Source organism: Periplaneta americana, chromosome 1 (assembly GCF_040183065.1).
Source record: "Periplaneta americana isolate PAMFEO1 chromosome 1, P.americana_PAMFEO1_priV1, whole genome shotgun sequence".
Classification (NCBI taxonomy): domain Eukaryota; kingdom Metazoa; phylum Arthropoda; class Insecta; order Blattodea; family Blattidae; genus Periplaneta; species Periplaneta americana.
In genome coordinates, this window is record NC_091117.1 from 204,456,376 (window position 1) to 204,484,052 (window position 27,677).

Consider the following 27,677-nt stretch of genomic DNA (forward strand, 5'->3'; position numbering starts at 1 on the left):
CTCTGCCTTTGAAGAGATGCATTTAGTATAGATTCCAGGCGTTTCCTAAACAGATCACTACTTTTCAATTAAAACTAGTGTCTGGCTGGGCGGAAGAGAAGGCCTACTGGCCTTAGCTCTGCCAGATTAAATGAATACATTATTATTATTATTATTATTATTATTATTTTTCTTCAGGACTCTTGAAAGTCTACATAATCTACGAAATGCCATTGAACAAATTGAAGCTTTTATCGATAATTTTAATGTTCTGTAATGACATATAAAAGAAACCAAGTCTTTTAAATGAGTTCGACAGTCAACGATGCTTTGGAATGAGTGCAGAAAGGTGAATGGAAGCTATTTTCAGGGCGTTACTTAAATCTTCGCTGGGAAAAGGCTTCGTTAATCCCTGTGATTCATGACCTTCAAACGTGTGGATATACTGTCCGCAGAGCATACTTCCTTTCACCCCCTCCCGTGTGTACAAGCAAGCGCCAGCAGTGGTGAGCAATAGCTGTGTGTAAACCTTCCACTTCCAAGAAACTGAGGTTTCTGGTGGAATGAGAGGAAAAATTCTTCTGTTGTAAAAAAGATGATGAGAGTGTAAAATGTCTAGTTTGTAATAAGCTATTATATTATTTTCATAAATTGTCCTATTATTCCTCTCTATGTTAATACTATATTATGTAATTCCATTGTCAAGGATGTGGGTTATCACCCATTCTCTTTATTATTTATATGAACCGAATAATTAAAGAGTGGAAGCAAACTCGCCATGGATATATACAAATTAACAGACACCTTAAATTGGATTCAATTCTCTTTGCAGATGATTTGGTATTATTAGTACTTTCAGAAGACGACCTCCAAAGGTCAATACACTGTGTCCGGGACAAAATTTACCAATAAGAAAGTTTAATAACCCACCAAATAATTGATGAATGAAAATGCTGTTTGCGGGAATTGATAAAGGGACTTCCAAAGTTTCGAATGACCACTAATAAACTTCTATGTGTGCACCTCTTGTAGCACGACAGATGTCCAGGCGATATTCAAGTTCTTGCCATGTGTTTCGTAACATCTCTGGAGTGACACTTGCACAAGCAGCGACAATTCTCCGACGCAGATCCTCCAAATCCGGTCTGGGGATCTGGAAGGCCATGCTATAGGTCCGCTTCGACCAGACGTAACCTCTTGTGCAGAACATCGTGGATAGTTGACTTTGGAATTGCAAGTTCCCTGCTGGCACGGCGAACAGACTTACACGAGCTCCGTTGGAAAGCTTGCTGAATTCTGTCGACTTGCTCTTCTGTCACTTTCTTCCCGCGTGGTGTTTTCTCTACAAGAGAACCGGTCTCAAGAAGCTTTCTATGCCAAGTTGTTATTGTGTGCCTATCTGGTGGTTGTTTTTCAAGGCCACTGTTGTCTAAATCTTCTCTCCACTATCTTCGGATACTTGAATTCGGCAAGCCAATAGCAGCATTGAACTTTTTGTTGCACTATGAACGCCATTTTAATTACAGCTATGTCAACAACAATGGCCAAATGTTGCCAACATCACACATAAAACGTAAAACGTCCCTCTTTCATTTTCCGTAAATTTCATTTTCCTATCTCCATTATTACGCGAGTTATTAAACTTTCTTATTGGTAAATTTTGTCCCGGACACAGTGTGTATAATTTGCAGCAAGTAGCAGCCACATACAATAATGGAAATTTCAACAGATAAAACAAAAATTATGGCATTCTGTGGGAAATACCCAATACAAAGTAAAATTTGTCTCAATAATAAAATATTAGAAAGTTGTAATAGTTTCCCATATTTAGGTTACAATCTTTCCATTTTTGAAGAATTGGACATATCACAGAAAATTAATAAATACACAAGAGCTATGGGCATTATAAATAGTGTGATGAAACCATCCTTGGTTCAGAAACACACCCGCATACGTCTCTACAACACATTGGCACGACCGATGCTCAGCTATGGCAGCGAAGCATGGACATTGAGGAAAGCAGATAAAAGCAGAATAACGGCTTGTGAAATGCGATTCATGCGAAGAACAGCGGGCTATACTAAATGGGATCTGAAAAGAAATTGTGAAATTTTAAAGGAATTAAAAACTCAACCAGTTTTAGAATACATTGTTCAATATCAGTCCAATTGGAAACATCATTTGGAAAGAATGAGTAATAGTAGACTCCCAAAGGCAATTTATGATTATATACCACATGGCCAAAGATCTGTGGGTCGTCCTGCCAAGAGATGACGTGAAAATTTTATGTGAGACCGTAACAGGCCTTGTGGCCTAACACTTGTCAGGCAGAAGAAGAAGAAGAATTTCATTGTAGCTGTAATTTTATTTTTAGTTCCTATTTTATTTTATTATATACAGTATTCCTCTTATAGTCTATTGATAATATATCTGAACTGCGACCGAGCACGAGCGCTGCTCTTTTATATATTGATTGTATTATTTTATTTCTATTTCTATTGTTGTAATTATATTCTGTAGTCTGATGTATTATTCTGTATTATATGTTCTGATCTGTATTATTACATAAATATACATTATGTTCTAAAAATGTAAAAAAATTAAAATTTAAAATTAAAAAATTTAAAATTTAAAACGAATTCAGTGGCAGATTCTGGGATTTCAGGGGCATGGAGAATGATTTTGTGGTGTTTGTCAACCCTTTTTCTGTAGATGTAACCAGTGCAAGAATAAACTTGCAATGTGAACTTATTGACCTACAAGCAGACTTGATGAAAATCAACTGAAAAGATTTAGTGGGTGGGAATTTATTTGCACAATTGTGTAAAGTGAAATATAAACGTCTGAGAGATTTTGCTGCCTCTGTTACAACAATATTTAGCTCCACATACGTTTGTGAACAATAATGTTCTAGAATGAACGCTGCTAAATCGAAACCAAGTTCCTCTCTTTCAGATGATTATTTTCCGGCACAGCTGCGTACAGCTGTTACAGACATTACTCGTATTTGTACCTCTAAATACGCTGCTAGTCCATATACAGGGCGGAAATGAAATAACCCTGCAGATTTTCTGAGCGAATAGCTCCTGTTGTATGTAACAAAAAGTGTGCCATACAATATTGGTGTAAAGTTCATAGTTTTCACAAACCATTTTTTTTCCTGAATGTTTAGCACCATCTTATTCGGTAACTATTGCGAGTACGATCGTGATTTTTGTCCATATGGATAGGAAATCTAAAACAGAATTATTTATCCTTCTGGCGTATTTAATAACTTGGACGGTTTTCGTGTAAATTTGATTAAAATACCACTAATTTGAAGCCACTGAACGATGCGAACAGACTGCAACGTTGTAGTCATAGAGGGAGGTGAAAGGTAGGGAAACAGACCTGAGTTCGTTGACCTCTTACCTCTGTATTACGAGAGGAAAGAGCAATGTGTTAGCGGCGATGTTGCCAGACTGCTGAAATTTTCAACTTAATTTTCTAATTAACCGTACATATAATATATAATCACAAAATGTAATAGGGTAAACTAGGATCTGTTGGACAGTCGGGCATGTTGGACACTCCGTACTTTAACGTGTTACCACGCCACTTGTGGGCACCACATTCTGCTAGAAGTCAATGACGGAAGTAGGCACGAGTGGGGCTAGTTTACCCTATAGGTTTTCTGTTCATTTAAGTGTACCCTATCGTTCCTTTCAATCTACAGGGTTATTTCACGTCCACTATGTATAGACTTCATATTACTTTAATATTATAATATATTAGTTGGATATGTTGAAGAAGTGTATATTTTCGGGGTGAATTGGACATTGCACAATTATACAGTGATATGTAACAGGAATAATAGCATCGTGGTGAATACAAGTTTTTGCTATTTTCAGCAGCACGTGTTACGTATACAGCTAGAACGGATGAGAATTACGGAAACACAAACACCAGGGAGTGAAGTGCTTTTCAGACTCCTTAGAGAGCAGGAAAACCTACTGACATACATAGAGACTTCACCATCTGAGACTATCTTTAGTCGTTGATTAAAATATTAACAATACAATTATTATTCAAAACCTTTGTTAATTAACTTAATTTCTACATTCAGCTATATAAATAGTCATTATCATCATAATCACAATAATAAAAATCATCGTCATCATCAACATCAAGTATTCGGAATATGTATGGTAAGACTTTCCTGTGTTAAATTTCAACGTACCTCGTTTAGATGTTTCGACCTATTTATGGGTCATCTTCAGAACTGGTCGTTGTTGGTCTTGGCGCCACTTGTTCTGTTTCTTGTGAGGGTGTGTTCCTGTGGTATAGTGTAGAGTCAAAGAGTGTGTGTGTTTTGAAGTTGAGTTGTGTGTTGAGAATTTCGTTGGAGTGTGTTTTTATGTGTCTGTATATTTCATATTGTTCTAGTGTGTTTAATTTCTGGTTTTTGATTGAATTTGTAGTATTTCCATGTCTGTGTTGATGTCTCTGTGGGTGTGGTTAGCATTTGTGATGTGTTCTGCATATGTGGAGGTGTTTTGTAATTTTATTATGGCTGTGATGTATTCTTTGTAACGTGTTTGAAATGATCTGCCTGTATGTCCTATGTAGAAGTTGTTGCAGGTGTTACATTTGAGTTTGCATACGCCTGTGTGGTTTTATTTGTTTGTTTGTGTGTTGAGATGTTTTTGTAGAGTGTTATTTGTTCTGTATGTGATGTTGTAATTTAATTTCTTGAATGAGGTTGCAATTTTGTGTGTGTTTTTGTTTTCGTAAGTTAGTGTGATACACTATGCTCTACACTATACACATGTAAACGAGGTACGTTGAAATTTAACACAGGAAAGTCTTACCATACATATTCCGAAGTGATACAGTGTTAAAAGTTGTGTAATCAAGATGTATAATCAAGTATTCGTTCCTTCTGGATTTTTCCTGATTTCAAACTTGTACCATTCCAGCTAGAGTTCGGAGAATTGTATGGAATGATTACAGAAAGGAATCGAACGGAATTATGTAACAGGAGAACGACAGAAAAGCACTATCTTCGGTCCTGTTCTCCGTAAGTGTCAGTATGGATTTTTCAAATAAAAATCCCTGACCTGACCTGACCTGACCTGGACTCGAACCCAGACCACCTGCATTACAAGTCAAAGATATGATCACTCAGTGACCACAGAGGTTAATTTAGTTAGTATCTGCCGTGATGAACGCTAGTGTATTTTGATCTAGGGTTTATAATGTCCACTAGTGTGACGTTTTGATCTCTGAGGCGTGTTTTAAACTCTTTTAGGGCGTTGACAGAAGTCACGAAAGCCGCGTTTCTAGTAATAGTTTTAACGCCAAGCTTTAGCCACGCCAGTTAGTGTGATATGATTTATTGCCTCAAAACATATTCGGTCCTGCTGACCCTTTACATTTCTGTACACAGACCAGCATTCCTTCTCATTACACTACTTTTAATCGTTTACACGTTACGTGACCAAAAACTGCTCCTCTCATAATCTATGTATTCTCATTTCCATTAATTTCTTCTATTCGTCACCTTCTATCTTTCCTGTGTATAAACTACTTCTATACTAGAAAATGAAAAAAACTAACTGCCGCTCTCGCTCGCTGTGTTCGTTGCATTTGTCTTTCGAGTCTCGTCTCGTAACTTTCGTGCGCTTCGAGTCTTGCTCATCATTCTCGAGCTATCATTTGGTCGGAGTGGAAACATTTCGTAACTTTGAATAACATACATCATTGAAATAAATAAAATTAGAGATGTTTAATTGATACAAAAAGACAAAACTTAACAGTTTCATGATTATCAAAATGTTCTGATTTTATTATCAGATATTACCTATGGTTATATAAATAGAAAAAAATCTCAAATAAATTTGCATTTCTAAGAAACATAAAACGTAACGTTAAATAAAGCGTTAATATTTTTTTACTTGAGGTTGTACACTTGATCTCAAACATAGTGTACGATAAAAATGTTTAGCCTTTTAATTTTTAATTTTTATTTATTTAAGTAGGTTATTTTATGACGCTGTATCAACATCGCAGGTTATTTTGCGTCTGAATGAGGTGAAGGTGATAATGCCGGTGAAATGAGTACAGGGTCCAGCACCGAAAGTTACCCAGCATTTGCTCAAATTGGGTTGAGAGAAAACCCCGGAAAAAAACCTCACATAGATAACTTTGTCCCGACCAGGATTCGTTTAGCCTTTTAATAAGAGTCTAGTAATTATATAAAGATTGGAGAACGGATTATTATAGGGTAAAGTTGCCTATTTCAGTGATACCCCTAATCCCGTGCTACTTTTTTGAAATTAAATGCCAGTCAAAACTTTGTCGTTCGACCATAGCGCCAGACATCTTTTTCGAAAGAGTAAATATTTCTCATAGTTTTGAGACATCGGTGAACTTCCTAGCAAGATACCCAATCCCGTGACATTCAGTGAAATAAATGTATCACGGAATTAGGCAACTTTACCCTACACTGAAAGATAGAGATGATGTTTCAAATAGGCTACTTGATTATGTTATGGTTTATTTAACGACGCTCGCAACTGCAGAGGTTATATCAGCGTCGCCGGATGTGCCGGAATTTTGTCCCGCAGGAGTTCTTTTACATGCCAGTAAATCTACTGACATGAGCCTGTCGCATTTAAGCACACTTAAATGCCATCGACCTGGCCCGGGATCGAACCCGCAACCTCGGGCATAGAAGGCAAGCGCTATACCAACTTGCCAACCAGGTCGACTACTTGATTATTTATACATATATAACAGTTGTCAAAACAGATAAAAGTTCAGTGTGGTATAAAAAAAAATTGTGACGATTCAAGGCTGCTTGACGTTCGAGAGTTGACCACTCCTGATGTCTTGAACGTTCGCTTGATTTACTCACAAGCAGTCAACGACATAGGCAATATTGTCGTGCGGGTTTCCGGCTTTACGGGCGCTGTTAATCTTACTTTCTCGATCGTTTTTCAACTTTATTGTATACCATCATTCTAATTACTTCTCCGCAAGGATCTTATCTCCTGTCCATTTCATTCACCATTTCATTTTTTCTCTCTTTTCTATTCTATGCTTATAATTGCTAACTCTCCACTGTTCTACTCTTCGAGTATAATTCAATCAGTTAGTATGAGTCACATCAATGAGTAGGATTTCTATACGTCGTCATTACCATTCTGTGTTGTCTTGGATGAGAACTCAGTTATGCACCGAGCCCATATCGTAGAAGTCGTACCGTGTATCTTTTAGTGTTCGGCTGAGAAACCCGCTTATGGACATAGGTCTACACCAGAGGTCTCCAAAAAGGGTATCGTCATTCGTGCTCTCGATGCTGCCCGCCGAACACAGTGTGCTGTAAGACTAGAGAAGGGGAAGAGACTCGTACCTCAACAGATAGGAGCGATCAGTGGGGGATCGCAAATAACAAATAATAACATCAAAAGAATAAGAAATATCATACGTTTGTATATTATTTTGACATACTATGAAGCTGGAGCCCCGTCTGTTGCTATTGACACAAGCCATTGCAAATTCAACTTCTTCTGTTCTTTGGTGCCTTTCAGTGCCTGGAAAAGATCTTCTCCAGTTGTATTTTGTAATTACATCTAGAAGACATTCAGACACAGTAAAATGTTCATTAACTCCTGGGATGAAAATGGATAGGTGAGCTTTGTCATTTCTATCTCTGCTTTCGTCCAATGCAAGTGAGTAAGCTACAAACTGGTTAGTTGTGGTTTCGACCTCAGATTCAATTACATTTTAAATCTTGAAATTCCTTCTCTGAACTGTAATTGGAAAACATTTTCATTTTCTTAAACTTTGACTTTGTTCTGGACACAGTACTTTAGTAACGTTCTGTACGCACGATTTTACAAATTATTCTTCTGTAAAGGTTTTAACTGATTTTCCAATATTCCAAGCTAAAACATAGCTATCAGAGATTTTTTTTTGTTTAAGACTAAGGACGTGTGCGATTTGTGTTTGTATTTTCTTGTTTTATATTTATCAAAATATTTGTAGGCCTACGCATTTCACTTAAAATTAAACGAAAAACTATATGTTTGTCAAGCGGAGCTGAGTATAAACGTTTTATAATATACTGATTGTGTAACCAACAGTTATACAGATAGCCCCAAAATAAATTATTTTCACATGTCCAACATGCCTGTAATTGTATGATATTCTTTGTGAAGAGTCGAGTATTGTCGTCGCATGTTGAATTTTAACACAGCCTTAAGAATTTTCGAACAAATTAAACATTTCACATTCTCCCCACTAACTCAAAAAAAAAAGTCTCTTCCTATTCATCCTGGAATGTGCTACGTCCATGATTAGAAGACATTGTGAAACGGTGGAACACTCCGACCAACACAATGATAATGACAGTCCGCCACTGCTCTTCGTTTACGCATAAACATTGAGTACAGTACAGGTGGGAATGGGTGAGGCGGATCGCGCTCATTACGTACTGGCTTCGGTTCCGTTCAGGGGCTTACTCGCGAGTACGCTTTTGGAGACGTCTGGTCTACACTATAGCTCATACAATACTGTGTTGACGTAACTCATTCATTCATAATGTTCTGCCCAAGAGCAGGAGTTTCACTGCAAACCCAGCATTGTCAAATCTTTTCTATTTTCCGCCTTCCTCTTAGTCTCCGCATATTATCCGTGTATCTTAATGTTGACTGTCATCTGTTATCTGTCTACTACTCTGAATATTTTTGTTATAATAATTGTAATTCATAGCCCTCATTTAAGGGAGGACTGTAGACTGAAACGACGAAAAATGGCATTATTCACTTTTAATTCCATTAAATTAGACGCTTTTTTTCTGAATCAGAATATAGACAGTGGACAAAAAAAGAAAAAAAGAAAAAAAAAAAAGAAAAAGATATCTGGTTCACAAGAGAACGTAGTTAAGGTTATGAAATTAGTTTTGTTTCGTTGTATGCCTGATCATGCGCACTGCCTCCTTTTTTATATCTGTGCGATAAAACTTTTTTCTAAGACTGTAGGCCTACATAAATTTTGAAAGATAATTGCAATTGATCAGCCGAAAATCTGAAACTACTCTTTTACCCTTTAATTGACAAAGTATCCTATAGGATACAACAGGTTAATAGGCTATATGCAATAATTTTAATAGAATAATAGAACAAAAATTAGTAGGAAAATTACAATTTCACAATACTTTAAGGAGAGAGGATGGCATTTTTAAATTTTTTTTTTCTATTTTGTGTAAAATATTAATTTTTTGTATGTAGAGAGCTCATAGCTGTGGAAACTCAACCAAATAAAAATATTTTGAAAAAAAATATTTGGGGGCCCAAATTTGAAAAAAATATACCCAATGCAGGATTGTACTAAAACCGATATATCTAAACCATTTTTAAAGATTGATTCAAACAGGTTTTTGCAATGTATTTGCAAAAGCATGTTCTACAAACTGTCTGTAACAGAATTTTGATATTAGTCCCTACGTTTGTAAAATAAACAATTCAAATTTAATAACAATTTTCCGATTTCCTTTCTTGCAAACAAACGGACGTATTTTTAAAATGAAATCAATTAACAAAATACTGCTACAGAGAAAAGTTTCCTAATAGTCTAAAGAATGTGTGTTCTAAATTTCATGTATGTATGTTTAATAGTTCAGAAATTATATCCATTTTTTGTCTGGAAATGTAGCAAAAAATGAAGTTACTAGAAAAAGATAAAAGCGGGCGTGTGATTTAAAAATCCATAGCGCAGGAAGTTTAAAAATGACGTCTCAACTTCCGATAAGGGCACAAATACACACAAAATGTTATGCAATGCATTCCACACATAAAAAAGGGTATTTTAAAGAAACTTTTTTTTTTTTGAAAATTTAATTTACCGGAAACAACAATAAAAGTGGGCGAGTGATTTAAAAATCCATAACGCAGGAAGTTTAAAAATGGCGACTCAACATCCGATAAGGGCACAAATAGCCACAAAATGTTATGCTATGCATTCCACACATATCACAGGGTATTTTAAAGATTTTTTTTTTTAAATTTACTCATTTTTCACCAAAAATACCATCCTCTCCCCTTAATATTGTACAACATATAAAATATGGACATTGCGATAGTTGTTTTCTTTACTGTCCGACAAGGTTTAATAAACTGGTGTGAGAAATGAAGTCTTGCAAATTTAAGGGACAATTTTTTTTACATATTTAATGCTCCGGATTCAGATAGATCAGTAATAAATAGAACTTCAGTGAAATAAAAACTGATGCGGCACAATAGAAAATATATGTATTTTGTATATTATTCTGTAGGTGTGTAAGAGAAGCGAAGAAATGAGCTTAATGAATATCCTTGATGAAACCACACTTCAACTTCAAAATGTTTGTAATAAATATGGGAATCAGCCATTCTACCCCTACATTGGGATACATTAATAATAATATTATACGGATGAAGATTACAATTTTTGTTAGCACTGCAGATGTCTCTTATGTGTCACCCAGCATGCTGTAGTATCACGCTTTTCATTAGTTGCTGTTCACTACCAATTTTCAGTAAATAAAATGACAGATATTCTCAATTTCATTGGCTTGATTTTGAAAAGGAAACTAATTTTCTTACCTTGTTTTTCTGATTTCACAGTTTTGTGCACAAAATAATACATTATGCAATGAGGCTATGATGGTAGTAATTAAGACGCGAGTATGTTTATGAAACGAGTGCAAGCGAGTTTCATAATTTTCATACGAGCGTCTTAATTACCATTATAGTCAAGTTTCATACGACTTTTTATGCTCGACCATATTTCTAACTTGAAATTATTCATAAGTATTCATGTTATTCTTATTTGACTGAGGAGCGGAACTGACCTTGTAGCAATACCTCGTAAATTGTGAGATGTGCGTAGACGCGAAAGTATTGATTTTTTCCGAGAAACAAATGTCGACATTGACCTTGATATAATCTAGAGAGTAAAATAAACATTAATCTTGATATAACCTTGAAATTGAATTAGACATTGAAAAACGAGATGACAAATTGAATTTATTTGAATATTATTTACAATTAACGCTAATTATATTATAGTAACAGAACAGACTTTACTTCAAATATAGGTGATTTATTGATTTATTGTTGTCTTTCGATTGCATATCCGAGAATAATCGATACTTGCGCTTACATATTGCTAGAATGGTATTTTCTGATTGGTGGAAAACCTGAACTTTAATGAATAGGTGTACTTTAATGAGGTCCATTAAAGGGCTGCTCCAGGTGTATAATTACTACATTTCGGCATGGTCGAGCATAAATAATATTAACTTACAGCTTCTACCAAAAGTTTAAGGAAATCCCTTCAAAAGAGATGCTTTACTTTTATTCTTACCGGTATGTCAAAACCCCTGATGTTTATACAGAGACCAAATTCCTGCGAAAAATGAAGTTTTTTTCCCGCAAATCCATTGTCTTTCTCTTTATAACTGTGGATTATATAACAAATTTTCTGTTATTAAAACTTAATGAAAAACCACATTTTGTGTCGGAAAAAATTAATTACTGCAGAATGGGTTTACTTAGATTTATGAATTTTGGAAGAGTTAAGTATAATCTCTAGTCATTCTTCCACATCCCAAAAATCTGCCATTTCATGGCCACACTCACTGCGATTCATTTTAAGATTTTCAAGAAAGAAATCTAACCTTCCCACACTTGTAGCAAACTTCTCAGCTGATGACCAGAATTGGAGGGAATAAGCTGATTGACCAGTGTTACCAACTCGCAATGTTATGATGTAAATAACAGTGGTGATCGAGGGTAAATTTGTAGCGAATTTCAAACACAAGAGAATTTTAGAAAATTACAATTTTTCATAAAGAAAAAAGAAGAAAAAATTGGATTATAAAGCGGGAAAGAGCTGCCACAAATTTAAAAAATAAAAGTAGGCCTAATAATATCACAAGAAAACTTTCAGATGTCTAACTCTATAACAAAATTTACTGATCTGTGTAAACCTATTCTGGAATAATTATTTTTTTTTCTTACAAAAATGTAATTTATCAATAAGTTTTCATAACATAAAAATTGTATACAGGGTGATTCATGAAGGTTGTGTAATACTCTAGGATGATTTCTGACATCATTCTGATGAAAAAAGTTCATATATACATGTGTCCGATTTTGAATAGTTTCGGATAAAATCACGTTTCTTTCTTCCGTAACACGCATTCTTGTGAACTCTCTCTCTCTCTCTCTCTCTCTCTCTGGACGTCTGAAGCTGTGTGTGTTACAGTACAGCTGATAGCAGCGACACAACATCGTGGTGACATCAGGGTCATGGTTAGAGATAACTCAACACCGGTACAACGGAAGTTACGGAATGCACCGCGCTCAGTTCACACCCGAGTGGCTACATGTATAGCTGCAGAAGGTGGAGTCTTTGAAAACCGGCTTTAATACAGATTTCTCAGGTGAGTAATAACGTGAATGTTCTTTAATGAATTTATAATACATCCAGTACCACTGTTTAAATAATTTTATCCTCGACCATGCCGAAATGTAGTAATTATACACCTGGTAGCAGTCCTTTAATGCATGTCATTAAAGTACACCTATTCATTAAAGTTCAGGTTTTCGATTATTCTCGGATATGCAATCGAAAGACAACGAGGGAAACGTCACGGAGGCTGGAAATCCAATACTGTCGCAGACGGTTATGTTCTGTTACTATAATAATTAGCGTTAATTGTAAATAATATTCAAATAAATTCAATTTGTCATTTCGTTTTTCAATTCTAAATCAATTTCCAAGTTATATTAAATTAGTTCATGTTACATTACATCAAGGTCAATGACATTATTGTTCCTCGGAAAGAATCAATACTTTCGCGTCTGCGCACATCTCGCAATTTAAGAGCTATGAACAAAGTCACTTCCGATCTTCTGTCAGATACAAATAAAATGAATACTTCTGAATAACGTCAAGTTAGAAATATGATCGGGCATAAAAATTCGTATGAAACTTGCCTATAATAGTAATTAAGACGCTCGTATGAAAATTATGAAACTCGCTTGCGCTCGTTTCATATACAAACATACTCGCGTCTTAATTACTATCTTTATAGGCTCGTTGCATAATGTACTATAAATGCCTAAACCTTCATAATATCTACGTTTATGTTTAACATTCAGATGGGTGTAACTCACTGAATTAAAAAAAATATATATATGACATATGTTTATATGAACTTTTTTCATCAGAATGAGGCCAGAAATCACATCCTAGAGTATTGCACAATCTTTGTGAATCACTCTGTATAATACATAGTTTGAAAGATAGAGAGACCGGCATTGCAGTAGAAAACTTTATTTTTCACAGGAATTTGATCCCTGTATAAATATCAGAGGGTTTCACATACGTATAAGGACAGGAATGAAACGTCACTTTTGAAGGGGTGTTCTTAAGCTTTTGGTAGAAACTGTACATGTGAGCCTTTATGGATGTCAATTTAGGTTTGTAGGTAAGTTCCTGTTTGCCGTAGTGTAAGAAACTTATTAACTCTGCGTGAAAGTCAATTTCGTTTGTCTGTCGAGGCAGAAGAAGGCAAGAAGTCGCTGCTTCTACTGCTGACGATGAATCTGATGACGAGAGGTGAGTGAGAATGGCAGTCACGGTAATGAGTATGGCAATTAACTAAAAATGTAGAACAAAAGACAGAGGATATTTAATAGGAATATATTAAGAACGATTTTTAAAGCAATGAAAGTATCTTAAACACAAGAATGGAGAATATTAAGAAATCTATACTAATAATAAATCTGTAGCCAAAATTTTTCTGGTAATTTTCGATTTTCCGAAAATAATTGGTGTTAACATGTATAATTAACCATCCTGAAAACGAAAATCGCTTTCTTTTTTTTTTAATTTTTGTTTGTCTGTCTGGATGTTTGTTACCTTTTCACGCAATAATGGCTGAACCGATTTATATTAAAATTGGAATATTAATTAAGTTCGTTGTAATTTAGATTTTAGGCTATTATTTGAAAGGGGGGTTATAAGGCGGCCTGAATTAAATAAATCGAAATATCTCGCTTATTATTGATTTTCATGAAAAATGTTACATAACAAAAGTTTCTTTAAAAATAATTTCGGTTAAGTGTTATTCTATACAAAATTTTGATAGGACTGATATTTAATGAGATAAATGAGTTTTAAAATTACAATAACAACGCCATCTAAGGCACTGTACTGAAATAAAAACAAATGACTTCGTCTATAAGGGGCCTTGGACAACAACAATCGAAAGCTATTAAACGTAGCCTACAGAGAATGCTTATGTGTTTGTATGAAGTAATATCGGAAGTTAATTAATTGTTTAATTATTATTTCACCACTGGAAAGTGTAGTTTCTCTAGTTGGACATAATTCTACAATGTTATTACAGTAACTTCTGAAACATATAGCAAGTAATATAAAGTATAGCTACACATTAAAACTGAATGATATGTCAATCTTCATTAAATTATGGTTGCGTGTAATAACAATTAAGAAACATGTTAAAGGAATTGTCATTGCACCAAATGATTGCTCTCTGGACCAAAATGACCGCATTTTATTTATTTAAATACAATTTAAATTAAGTAACATATTAAACGATTTATCCTTCTATCAAACACGAAAGTTCCCTGGATCAAATGTCCTATTTTAATTATGTAATTACTTTATATTTATTTCTAACGGGTGCAGCGGAGCGCACGGGTACGGCTAGTTTATAAATATATACCAAGGTGCAAGTATTTATGGAGATTAATTTTATCATTTGTTTTTCTAATATTGGGGTCGGCGGAGATTATTGGATATTGATTTGTAGACTTGGCGGAGATTAACGGAAATTTTGGAAAATACAATTATTTCGGAATTGGAGTTTTAACTCAGTATGAATATTATTTTCCAAATAATTAACATTAAAGGTTCGGTGGATTCTGATAAAGGTGAGGTATGGTCAATAGATAATATTTGTTGGATTGAGACTGTATTTAATATACATTCATTAAAAACGAAAAAAAAAAAAAAAAAAAAAAAAAAAAAACTTGCAGTCCTCAAATTAACACTTTCAAATTATTAGTGAAATCTTGAATTCTCCGTCTTTTGAATTCACTAATGTAATCAGAAAACTTGGAATACATGTAATTTAGCATACTTGGATATATAACAAATTGAAGTGAAAAAAATCCGAAAAAGAAAACTCAGAATATGAAATTCGCTACAAAACGACGCAATAGTAATAATTCGCGAATGTGTTCATATTTCGCTATTAGAACTCTATTTCGCGATTTGTCGCCATTATTTTATCCGCATATTATTAATCAGAATGACTTAATTCGTAGAGATTAGTAAAAATCTATTTTATATACATTATGTCGTGATTTTCGCGATCTCCATAAATACCAGGCCATGTATATAGGCCTATACCGTTACTCAAGCATTAAATCCAAAATTTAACAAAAAAAGCATGTCATTAGTACATAAGAAGGAAGGAAATTTGTATATTGTTTTCAAGAAATGTTTAGGAGAAAAAAAACACTGAGATGTCCTTTCATGCTGTTTCAAGATGATGATGATAACAATAATAATAATAATAATAATAATAATAATAATAATAATAATAATAATAATAATAATAATAATCCGTGGCACTACAGCCCGTGAAGGGCCTAGACCGACCAGCCGACTGCTGGCCTCATGCCCACATGCCGAAGCAGAGGTGGACGATCATCCAACCAGAATGGAGGTATCGTGTGGTTAGGACGATGATCCCCCCAGCCGTTGTAGCTGGTATTCGCAACCGGATTTCGCTACCTATCGAGCTCCCCAAGTGCATCACGATGCTGGGTGGGCACCGGTCCCATACACTGGCCGAAATTTCATGAGAAAATTTCTTCCCCCATGAGGACTCGAACCAGCGCGCATTCCGTAACGCGAGTCCTAGGCGGGATGCCTTAGACCGCGACGCCACGGCGCGGGACGCTGTTTCAAGATAATTTACAAAAATACAGTATATTATCTTTTCAAATTTATATAGGCTAATGTAAAAATATATATGACAGAATCTGTTTGTATAACATTGTATGGTGAACAGAAAAAATAGACATACTTTATAAAGGTTAAAAATTAATTCTTTTGATTAAGTGCGAGCAGAATGGCTTTAATAATTATGTGGTAATTAAATTGGGTGAAGTCTGATTAGTGTAATATGCAATGGAGGGGGAAAGGAACTGGCCACCCTACTCCATTTATCTCCAGGCCTAGTTGCCTCAAAAGTGGTGTCTTGTTGGTATCACTTGTGAGGTTCAGACCTGTTTTCGGACAGTTGACAAAACAACAACAAATTGGCTGTGTAAATATTGTATTCTGTAGTACTTTTATCTACTACAACACCTGTTTAAAAAGGTGATACTAAATTCAGACGAGATAGTTTATAATTTTGCTACACTTCGATGAAGCGCATTAATCACGAGGGAGGGAGGAACTAACTAGAACATTAGAATATTTATTGCTAAGAAGTGATAAGTTTTTTATTCGTAAATTTGCTGGTGAATAAAAAACTGTTTAAAAAATCAATTTTTCTCATACTACACGAACTTATTACATAGGGTGGTTTACGAGGATTTACCGTCCCTTACGGAGCTTATTTTCGAAGACATTCTGAGCAAAAAATGTCATATAAACATGGGTCCTAATCTCAATATTTTCAGAGTTACACTAATTTGAAGTTGTAAGTAAAATACCTTTTTTTCTTTAGTTTTAAGAGTAAAAGAATATTACAAAAATAGAGAATGAATTATTTACAAGTAACATTTCTTTAATTGGCTAGAATTCTGAAGCGAAAAATGTGTTCTTAATTGCTTTGTACAGATTTTCTTTTTCAATTTTTAACTAAACATTAAATTGTTCTTACACACTTATCACAAAAATTGTTACAGATCATACTACTTTACGAACTTGATTCTTTACAGTTTAATTATGTATCCTAATGTACAATCTTAGAATTTACAAGTGGCGTGATTTTTAACAAACTCTGTGATAAATGGGTAAGAAAAATGTAATTTTGTAGTTAAAAATCGAACAAAAAAAATTCTGTACGAAGCAACTATGGAATTCACAACACATTTTTAGCTTGACTATTACACTCTTACTACGTCATACTACTTTTGACCAATAAAACGGTACGAAAGGACGTATTTCAACCAATCATGGCTGCTTATCGCACAATTTTATCGCGTCCCTAGCATTTGTTTAATTTTATCGCGTCCCTAGCATTTGTTTCTTTGTTTGCCAACATTTGAAACTGCGCTGGTCTGGACGTCAAAAATATATATAAAATTACAAACCACTTCAGTCGTTGCACAGCAGTTTCAAATATGACTCGCATTGGCATTCAAGAACAAGAATTAATAAAAATCACTGATCATACCTATGCATCTTCTGAAATCCGATTTACAAATAAATGAAGAGCACCATTCGGAAATCCTGATTAAGTTGAATACACCATGTAGGCCTAAATCAACGAGTTCCACTTCTATTATGCACACGTCCAATATAACATCAATTGAACCACCAACCACAGTCAAATTTGAAAATTGTACATTCAATAATTATTCCTTTTAAAATTATTCATTCGGAAATTCTGAATAAGTTGAATACACCATGTAGGCCTAAATCAACGAGTTCCACTTTTATTATGCACACGTCCAATATAACATCAATTGAACCACCAACCACAGTCAAATTTGAAAATTCGACATTCAATAATTATTCCTTTTAAAATTATTCATGTTTATTTTTTATGTCATCGTCGTTAATTAAAACTTTTCTAACACTTGTGTATATTAGTTAGGTTATGTTATAGCTTCTGCTCTCAGAGGATAAAAAGAACTTCTGCTATATGATATTATGGATAGTCACGTATCAGAGATTGCTTAATATTAAGATTTATTGAATAGTAATCATTACAGTGTCTGTATAAAGACACTACCGCCATCTAGCATGCATATAGCGTAGTATTTGTAATGTTGAGATGGTAAAATAATACATTTGAAGACAGTTGTATTTTCGTAAGTCAATTAATATTTTATTGTATTGGAGTACTTCGTTATTTCTAATCTTTATATACTTTCTTCTAATCGTGTAATAGTCAATTAAATCCCACTCGAGTTTTGATTTTCTCTAGATAAATCAAAGCGTCTAGTGAGATTACTGTTGAGAATACTAGCTAATTAAAGAAATGATAGGCCTACTCCTGAATAGTTCATTCTCTATTCTTTTATCCTTAGACCTAGAGAATAAAGGTATTTTACAAATAACTTCAAATCAGTGTAACTCTGAAAATATTGAGATTAGGGCACACGTCTATATGGCATTTTTTACTCAGAATGTCTTCGAAAATAAACTCCGTAAGTGACGGTAAATCCTCGTGAATCACCCTGTATATTCTTCAGCTTTGTAAGGTATTCTACTCGAGGAGAAACTCTTAGTTAACTTTCCAATTTTGTGAAAAAAAAAAAACAATAACTTAATGTAGTTAATATATATATGATCATTTTTGTTGATACGAGGCATCACTTCGCAGCTATCGCATCCTTGAAGCTGTGATCCTTATTGATGAGTGAAAGTAGTAAGATAATCCCTATGGCAAGGAATGCCAAACACATCTGCATTGTAAAGTTTTCACATCATTTCTTTGCTTCGCGTGCAATAGGTTGGCGACTCTTGACTTAATATACGGTTCAGAAGGAGCCCTCCTCCAGTTGTGTAGTCGAGGAGGGAGAAAAAGTTGACTCATCACGTCGCTGGTTATTTGGTATTTTTGTCAGTTTAATGTGACTCACTTTCATGAGCTCTACTGCAGCAGAATCTACTTCAACAATATAAATATTATACAGTGTTAGTTAAAAGTCCCGCACCACCTAAATAACTTTTGAAGCATACAGTTCAGTGACATGAAACTTGGTATGTGAGGATAACCATATACTAAGAACTCAATAATGGTATTACCAAGTCTTTTCTACTTCCGGTTTAACCGGAAGTAACTCCAACTCTCTTATTTTAAATGTAACACCCAATATATTGTTTTATTTTTGAATAATACTCCTTAAGAGCTTTTCAAAAATTACCCACACTTGATACATCTGTACAAATTCAGTGTTACTAAGTCAAGAAAACAGAAAAGTGTATCGAATATTAAAATAATAAACGCACCACCTATATAACTTTTGAAGCATACGGTTCAGTGATATGAAATTTGGTATGTGAGGATAGCCGTATGCTAATAATCAATAATGGTATTACCGAGTTTCTTCTACTTCCGGTTTAACCGACAGTAACTCCAACTCTCTTATTTTAAATGGAACACCCAATATATATTTTTTTATTTTTGAATAGTGCTCATTAAGAGCTTTTCAAAAAGTACCCAGACTCGATACTTCTGTACAAATTCAGTGTTGCTAAGTCAAGAAAACAGAAAAGTGTATCGAATATTAAAATAATAAAATACTCCTTCCTTAACAAAAGCAAAACAAAGCTAGCTCACTTTCTAAATTATGTGTTCAAATTGGTAGCCCTCAGCTGCTTTACAATGTGTCACTCGTTCATAGAAACCATTTAAGGAATGATTTAACCAGGCTTTAGGAATATCTTGCAGCACTTCCATTTTTATTCAGCAACACTGAATTTGTACAGAAGTATCAAGTGTGGGTACTTTTTGAAAAGCTCTTAATGAGCTTTATTCAAAAATAAAAAAAAATATATTGGGTGTTCCATTTAAAATAAGAGAGTTGGAGTTACTTTCGGTTAAACCGGAAGTAGAAAAAACTCGGTAATACCATTATTGAGATCTTAGCATATGGTTATCCTCACATACCAGGTTTCATATCACTGAACCGTGTGCTTCAATAGTTATTTAGGTAGTGCATTTATTAGTTTAATATTCGATACACTTTTCTGTTTTCTTGACTTAGCAACACTGAATTTGTACAGATGTATCAAGTGTGGGTAATTTTTGAAAAGTTCTTAATGAGCTTTATTTAAAAATAAAAAATATATATTGGGTGTTCCATTTAAAATCAGAGAGCATAAACCGGGAGTAGAAAAAATTCAGTAATACCATTATTGAGTTCTCAGTATATGGTTATCCCCACACACCAAGTTTCATGTCACTGAACCACATGCTTCAAAAGTTATTTAGGTGGTGCGGGACTTTTAACTAACCTTGTATATAAAAATGTGAATCTATTCATTTAAATGTATCTATGTAACTTTTCTTAAAATTAGTAATTACCGGTATTGTTACAGTTTATGAGATACTTACTTACAAATGGCATATAAGGAACTCGGAGGTTCATTGCCGCCCTCACATAAGCCCGCCATCGGTCCCTATCCTAAGCAAGATCAATCCAGCATCAAATTCCACCTCCCTCAAATCCATTTTAATATTGTCCTCCCATCTACGTCTCGGCCTCCCAAAGGCCTTTTTCCCCTCATCTCTTCCTACTAACACTCTATATATTATGTATTTTTGGATTCGCCCATACGTCCTACATGCCCTACCCATCTCAAATATCTGGATTTAACTTTTCTAATTATGTTGGGTGAAAAATGGAATAGACGCAGTTCTACGTTGTGTAACTTTCTTCATTCTCCTGTAACTTCATCCCTCTTATCCACAAATATTTTCCTAAGCATCTTATTTATTTATTCTCCAACACCCTTAATCTATGTTCGTCTGTCAAAGAGGGAGTCCAAGTTTCACAACCATACAGAACAACCAGTAATATAACTGTTTTATAAATTCCAACTTTCAGCTTTTTTGAGAGCAGAGTGGATGATTCTCAATCGAGTAATAGCAGGCAATTCTCATATTTATTCAGTGTTTAATTTCCTGTAGATTGTCATTTATTTCTGTTACTATTACTACCAGAGTGCTGCATTGGAGTTAAATCGCTCGCTTGAACTCGGTGGAATGTCACACGCTCGAGTGAGATAAGATCGGTCGTGATACGCTCGTAATAAATAGAAGCACAGTACAAGGTCATCTCACCGACATGTCTTATCTTGTATGGAAGGCAACAGATAAGATACACATATGGTTTGCTCACACGGTAAAAATAAGGCTTTATTTTCTGCGTTATGACAAACGTCTAATGGAACGTACCTACCAAAACAGTAACATGAAGTTATAAATAAAATAGTATGAAAAACTTCGATATACAGTTATTATTGCTAATTAATAATTATTAAATATTTTATTTACTACATATATAATGATAGGTCCATACATAGTGTTCCGCCTATATACTGCGACAATATAGAAACGTTTTACAAAATATTATTGATATAGCAGTAGATTAATAACAATATTAGTACAGAGATAACGTCACAGAAAATATAATAAAACGAATAATCATGCTGCACAACTGTTACAGACGCAAAGATTGATACACTAATTGTTAGAGATTATTATTATTATTATTATTATTATTATTATTATTATTACTACTAGAAAACTTAACTTGATACATTTCTTGCATTATCGTGATTGTGTTCTCCGTTTATAATAATTACATTTACATCCAATAACATCTATCAGATATGGCAAAAACAAAATCACTCCTGTGTGGGGGAAAAAAAAACATTTACCTACAACATTTACTATGGAGAAGTTAGTTAAACACTGCAAAGTTTTGAAATGATAAACATCTATGATGTTACTACACAGTTCATCACTGTAACAAGAACGAATGTCTAACGCTCGGCTTATACCGTTCGAGGATTTATCGCTCGCGACAATTTTACCCATCATGCATGTGCGCTACCTATCGGATTATGCTATGAACTACTTGGCGCTCGAGCGAAAACGTCCGATGCAGACCTCTGATTACTACTATTATTTTTTTACTTGACTACTGAAAGATTTTTTTTTTTAATTTTAATGTTCAACATTGTTTACATTTCTAAATACAGCATAAACGTATGTTAATAAACCGCTTTTTCTTTTATTTTGTAAAACATCTCGCTACTCCTCTCTGCTCTTCTCACGACCCCCCACGGGATCGTGATCCCCAATTTTGGAACCACTGGACTAAAGAGTTCCAAATTTTGAAGATAATGATAATGTTTATGACAGTGATGACTACAAAATGAAAACAATGACAGCTATGATGATTAGCATGGCCACAAAGCTTTATAGTTTTAAATTAATATTAGAAGTTTCTTGTTTAACAGACTCCAGCTTAAAGTATTATCACAGACATTCCCTCTGTTTTCCAAGAGTTCGTGCATACACATGTGCTCATCACATAGGTACATTCGCCCTAAGCATTTGGCTTCTTCTGCGGGAAAGTTGCCAATATCATCTAATTCTACACGTACCATCCAAGACGATTAAACTGCAACACTCAGTTGATACACTTACATCAATACATTTTGTTTTGCCTGTCAATTCAAAATAAAAATGAAATTAAACTTGGTATAAGTATCATATCATAAATATATTCACTAAAAATGTGTCAATCCATCCGTTGAAGAATTAGGAGCTCGTGATGTCGACGTCATACACACTTCTTGAACGCAATGTCAAATTTTGCTGAATGACAAGACATTTAAACTGCAGTTCCTAGATATTTTCTTTCTAAGATATACAAATTGCAATAAACAGAAAATATAATTAATTTTGATGTAGATAATATTCTATAAATTTTATAACGAGCAATAACATTTTTGAAATCGACGTTATGTTTGCATGGCAAACTTCTGTATATTCAATTCAATTCAATTTATTAAGCCATTAAACATACAGTGATAGGCTTCGTAACATACATTTGAAAATACACATATAATTGAAAACAGTATAGTTTAATTAGAATGAAAACACAAAACATTTTGAAACTCTAAAGGTAATGAAAACACTTCACTCTTAATGTAATATTTGTAACTAAATGTAAATAACTTTATTTATTAAAAAAAATTTCGTATGAATTTATGTTAAGAAACTCATCTACAGAGTAGAAAGGATTAATTAAAAGCCAATTATAAAATCTAGCTTTGAAACTATTGCTTGGTAACTTATAATATTGACTGAGAGACTTATTATAGTAGGAAGGTACTATAGTAATAATGAAATATTTCGAGAGAAAACTGCAACTATCGTTGAAATGTGATTGCACACATCTGTAAAGAAATAGTTTGGTGTATATAAAGCAAATACAGAAATATATAGACTACAAAGATATCTGAACATGAAAACATTCCAATTATAATCATCATATGAAATTACATTTTTCTTTGTATTGTTTCAGTAATTCTTTCTGCATGTTAGGAATGAAAAAGAGCGCTCCTAAATGTATATTAAATCTTACACACAAAACATTGTAATTTAAACACGTATTTTCAGGTGCATTTCAATTCACAATGTTGGTAAATTAGTTATAAACAGAACAATAAAATTATTATATTTCAATTTAATTTATACTTTTTACCAACAAGACCTCTGTGACGTTTATTCATTTTCTGCAGACGAATTAGGCTTATTTTATGATCCTGGTGTATTGAAACTTGCCATAAGATAATTATTTTCTTTTGTTGTTTTTCTCTCAGTCCGTTAGTAGTTGCTGAAAAGACATATTGCGTGAAAATTTCAATCAGCCTTCAAAATGTAAACATTGTTTACGATATAATTAGCTAAGACATTACGTTTCTTGTGACAGTTGTAAAGCAATTAAACATTGATCCTATATTTAACTTATTTAGTATTTTATTTATCGATGCTTTGTATTACAATGATTATTAATTTTCATGAAATATTGATATGATGGATTGTATGAATGAATTCACGTATATTAGCGCGTGTATCAGCAGTTGTAATATCTGCAGTGCTTGGGAAAAGTGACATAAGTCAGTTTCCACAAACCTTTTTTGATAATTTATTGACAACTTACACTGGTTTATGTCGATTTGATTTTTTTTTCTATATGAATTATTGTAATGGGAGAAATACTTATGTTTTTTTTTTTCAAGCGAGCAGATGTTCCGTAAGTAGTCAATAAATTATCAAAAAAATGTTTGTGGAAACTGACTTATGTCACTTTTCCCGAGCACTGCAGATATGTAATCTGGCAAAATAATAAATACCCTCTTTATGACAACGTTGCGACCTGTATCATTTCACAAGTACTGGTAGATGATAAGATATAATGAACATAGAACTTCATGCAAAGGTATCAAAAGTTCGAATTCCAGAATGAATGCAAATTGAAAGCAGTGCACAAAAAGGCACTGTCAAAGAAACTGAAGCCATGACATTACAAGAATTGTTCTTCGTGATGACTATTGCAAGCGACTCAGATTCTGGAGTTCTTACCTATAGTGGTGACCACAGTGAGGCAATACACGATGGCGTTGAGGAAGCTCCAGGATCGCAGCCCGCTGTAGGAGGTGACACCGGCCTCATGGGCGGCGTGAAGCTGGGTCTCCAGCTCCATCAACTTCCTGCGCGCTTGTGACTTCCACTCATCCTCTATCATGTGGTGGCTGCCCATCCACAGAGAGTCTATGAAGTCCCGCTTCACCCGTTTGACGCCGCACTTATAAAAAGCTTCGAAAGCCCCTTCTGTGAACCGGAAAATCAAACCTCCCAGCCCACAGTAGATGAACATCACCACCAATGCTCCGACACATCGGTTCCTTTGCGATATTATCTTTGCCCACTGCTCATTGTGCTCAGCCACGAATTTCCTCCATTCCTGAAGCATCTCCTTGAAAAACGGACCCCAGATCGCTTCACGAACCGGTTTTGCAGTCTCTTCAACAGGGGCTGGAGTGTCTTCTTCAGCCACCTTTTTGCATTCCTCCTCTGCAGGAACTGCCGTCTGTGCAGGAAGCTCGGCGATTTCACTCTTCAAGGCTATTTTAGCGTGGACGTCCTCCGCAGCGTCAACAATACCAATTGGTTTAATCGTTTGGAAACTTTCTTCAGGTTTTTTTACAGGCACATTCTCCACAGTGTTAGATTTCACACCTTCCACCGGCGTTCTTGCTTTCACACCTTCTTCAATAGTACTGGCTTTCACACTGTCTTCAGAGGAAATTACCTTCGTTTTCTCCACAAGGGTCTTCACTTTTACAGTCTCTACAGGAGTTACAGTTTTCGTACCTTGAACAGAAATCTGATCTTTAACAGCCTCTTCAATCCTACTCCCCTGCATCACAGCCGAAGGGGACTTTTTGACCTTGGCCGCTGGTGGTGTCAAGTCATCTTTCTCGCCATCGGACGACAAGCGTGTCTTGGTAGGAGTGGTCGCTTCTTCCTTCGTTGGTGACGAGTGAAGAGCCTGGCGACCCTCTCCAGGGGATGACTGACTCCTTTTGGTAACCATTATCTTCTCTGACGTGCTCTTTCTTTTCGTTACTACAGGTTTAGTGAGAGACAAGTCTATCTTTTGCTCTATGTTTTCTGTGCGTTCTACATACTTGGGAAATAATTCCTGTTTTAGTTCTTCAGGCGTGAGTGACGAGAAAAGACTCTGTCGTCCCTCTCCAGGCGAAGAGTGACTCCTCTTTGTCACCAAAGTCTTTTCAGTAGTGCTGATTCTCTTAACAGTTGAGGACCTGGTCGGTGACATCTCCGACTTGAGCTCCATCTCTTCGTCTGGGTCAAGTGGTAAGTCTTTTGGTGGCTCGGGCGTCGGTGCTCGTCGCCTCTGACCGGACGGACTTCGTTTCTTGGAGCTCGAGGCACCGCGACGTCTTTTGGAGACCCCCCCGGCTGCCAGAACTTGTTCCGGCGTCGCCATGACATCCTTGACGATCGTTCCCTCGTCTGCCATGCCGCAGTCTGGATGCGACCCCCGCCCCTCGCCTATCACACCCGGCCAGCTCGCGCACTCCGACTACCGGACAGAAATAGCAGACGGGCCGCACAGACTCCCGCAATGCGAGTCTCGAAGCGACTATCGATTATTCAGTCAAGGAGGACGTGTTAGTTCCTATGCTCGAAACCGACGCTGGGGACGATGCTAGCGTCTAGGCGAGGCAGTTTCGGAGCATCGCCGCTAGAGTGAGAGACCAGTTACGTGTATTGAGAAACGCGAGAGAAAATGTATTCAGAGAGTGAACTTTACTTACATTTCATATTACCACAGCTTTGAAGTCGTATAACACAGACAGATACCACAGAAGCCGACTTGGGGGGGGTAAGATACTTTCTGCTCCCTCAACTTATAAAGTTATGATCGTTATCCCCCAATAAAATGCAATGGGAATCCTCGAAGACATAATATTCCTCATCTTAAAAAAAATAATTAGTTTGTATGAAAGATGAACTACAGAGTGATTTATATAGAACTAAAACATTTCTTTCTTTATTCATTTCAAAACGAACGGTTATTAAATGATAAACGATTGCAATTAAATTATTAGTATTAAATACATTGTTAATAAAGAAAACCGTCCAAAATAAAAATATAACGAACGGGAACAGAATGGTAAATTTTACTGAGTTGCAGTAGTGACCATGAAGAGAACAGTAATTATTATCAACGTTGTAACGATCAACTAAGCAGTAAAAGGGAAAAGATGGCACATTAGGACCGTAATTTTCAACCATCTTGAGTTAAGCAATTTCCAAAAGCATCTAATGAAAAATCAGATTTTCTATAAAATATGTAAAGAAATTTTGCAAAAACAGCAATTAAAATTTTCTCGGACTTTTGTGCAGAGTCTGTCTCCCCCCCCCCCGATATTTAAAAAAAGTTGGTGCTTATGAGAGATACTAGATTACACGTGAGATAAGCATTAGTCCTTATCAAACAATTACGATAAGGCAATTAATAAAAATCTTTATTAAACACAATATGTACAACTTTCAGGAGTATTTTATTTTTGTTCTGGATGCCTGGCTCGAGACCTCGCAGGGTGATCGTGATGAATTAGCGGAATCAATGGCGTACTGTCAACCGGATATACTTTACACAAGGAGGGTAACTTTACACATTTCTAGAAAAATGATGTATAACACTTTTAATAATGGCACACATTCAGTCTACCACACATATGTGCTGTTGTCACATAGAATCAGTTCCACGGAGTTGCTACACATTGTCTGTAATGTGCTGCCTTCTAAACATTTTTCTAGAAATGTAAAGTTACCCCCATTGTGTAAAGTATACCCGGTTGACGGTACGCAGAATTTTGTCAGGGAGGGGGGTCATTATTACAATTGTTTAGTTTACATTATCGGTATTTTAAATGCTGTGTATTATTATTATTATTATTATTATTATTATCACCTGTTTCACAGGGGAATGTGAAAATAGTTCCGGAAAGAACGTTCGTGACAACATCTTCACGAGGGTGCGAAGAAACATTTTCCAATGTGAAATTGTCACTAACCTCGCGAGAATCACTATGCGATTTTTTGCTAAAAATGGTAAAATTAAGCATTCCGGTCGCTAAGACACATCAAAGAACCAGTGAACCAGTGAAGTTTATATTAAAAATATGAACTGTTAAATGCACAAAACGTTAAACGAACGTTTCACAATAAAAGCAGAACTCAGACTAAAACGGGTGAATACCGCTCCAATAATGAGTTTAAAATCGACAATGCACAATATTTAACATCTGCACTGCAGAAATGTCAAAAC

At 35.1% G+C, this 27,677-nt stretch overlaps 1 protein-coding gene across 2 annotated transcripts in view; it reads right to left on the reverse strand.

Annotated features, from left to right (window-relative positions):
• The window catches only part of LOC138706601 (potassium channel subfamily K member 18), a 224,060-nt gene that overhangs the window by 37,697 nt on the left and 158,686 nt on the right, over positions 1–27,677 (reverse strand). Inside the window, exon 1 of one of the 2 annotated variants that reach the window (XM_069836105.1) lies at positions 24,395–25,939. The exons of the other annotated variant lie outside the window; for it this stretch is intronic. Within the exon in view, the coding sequence (XP_069692206.1) occupies positions 24,395–25,859 (1,465 nt within the window). The 5' untranslated portion in view covers positions 25,860–25,939. Of the gene's footprint in view, positions 1–24,394; positions 25,940–27,677 lie in introns of those variants that run through there. 2 annotated transcript variants of the gene reach the window in all.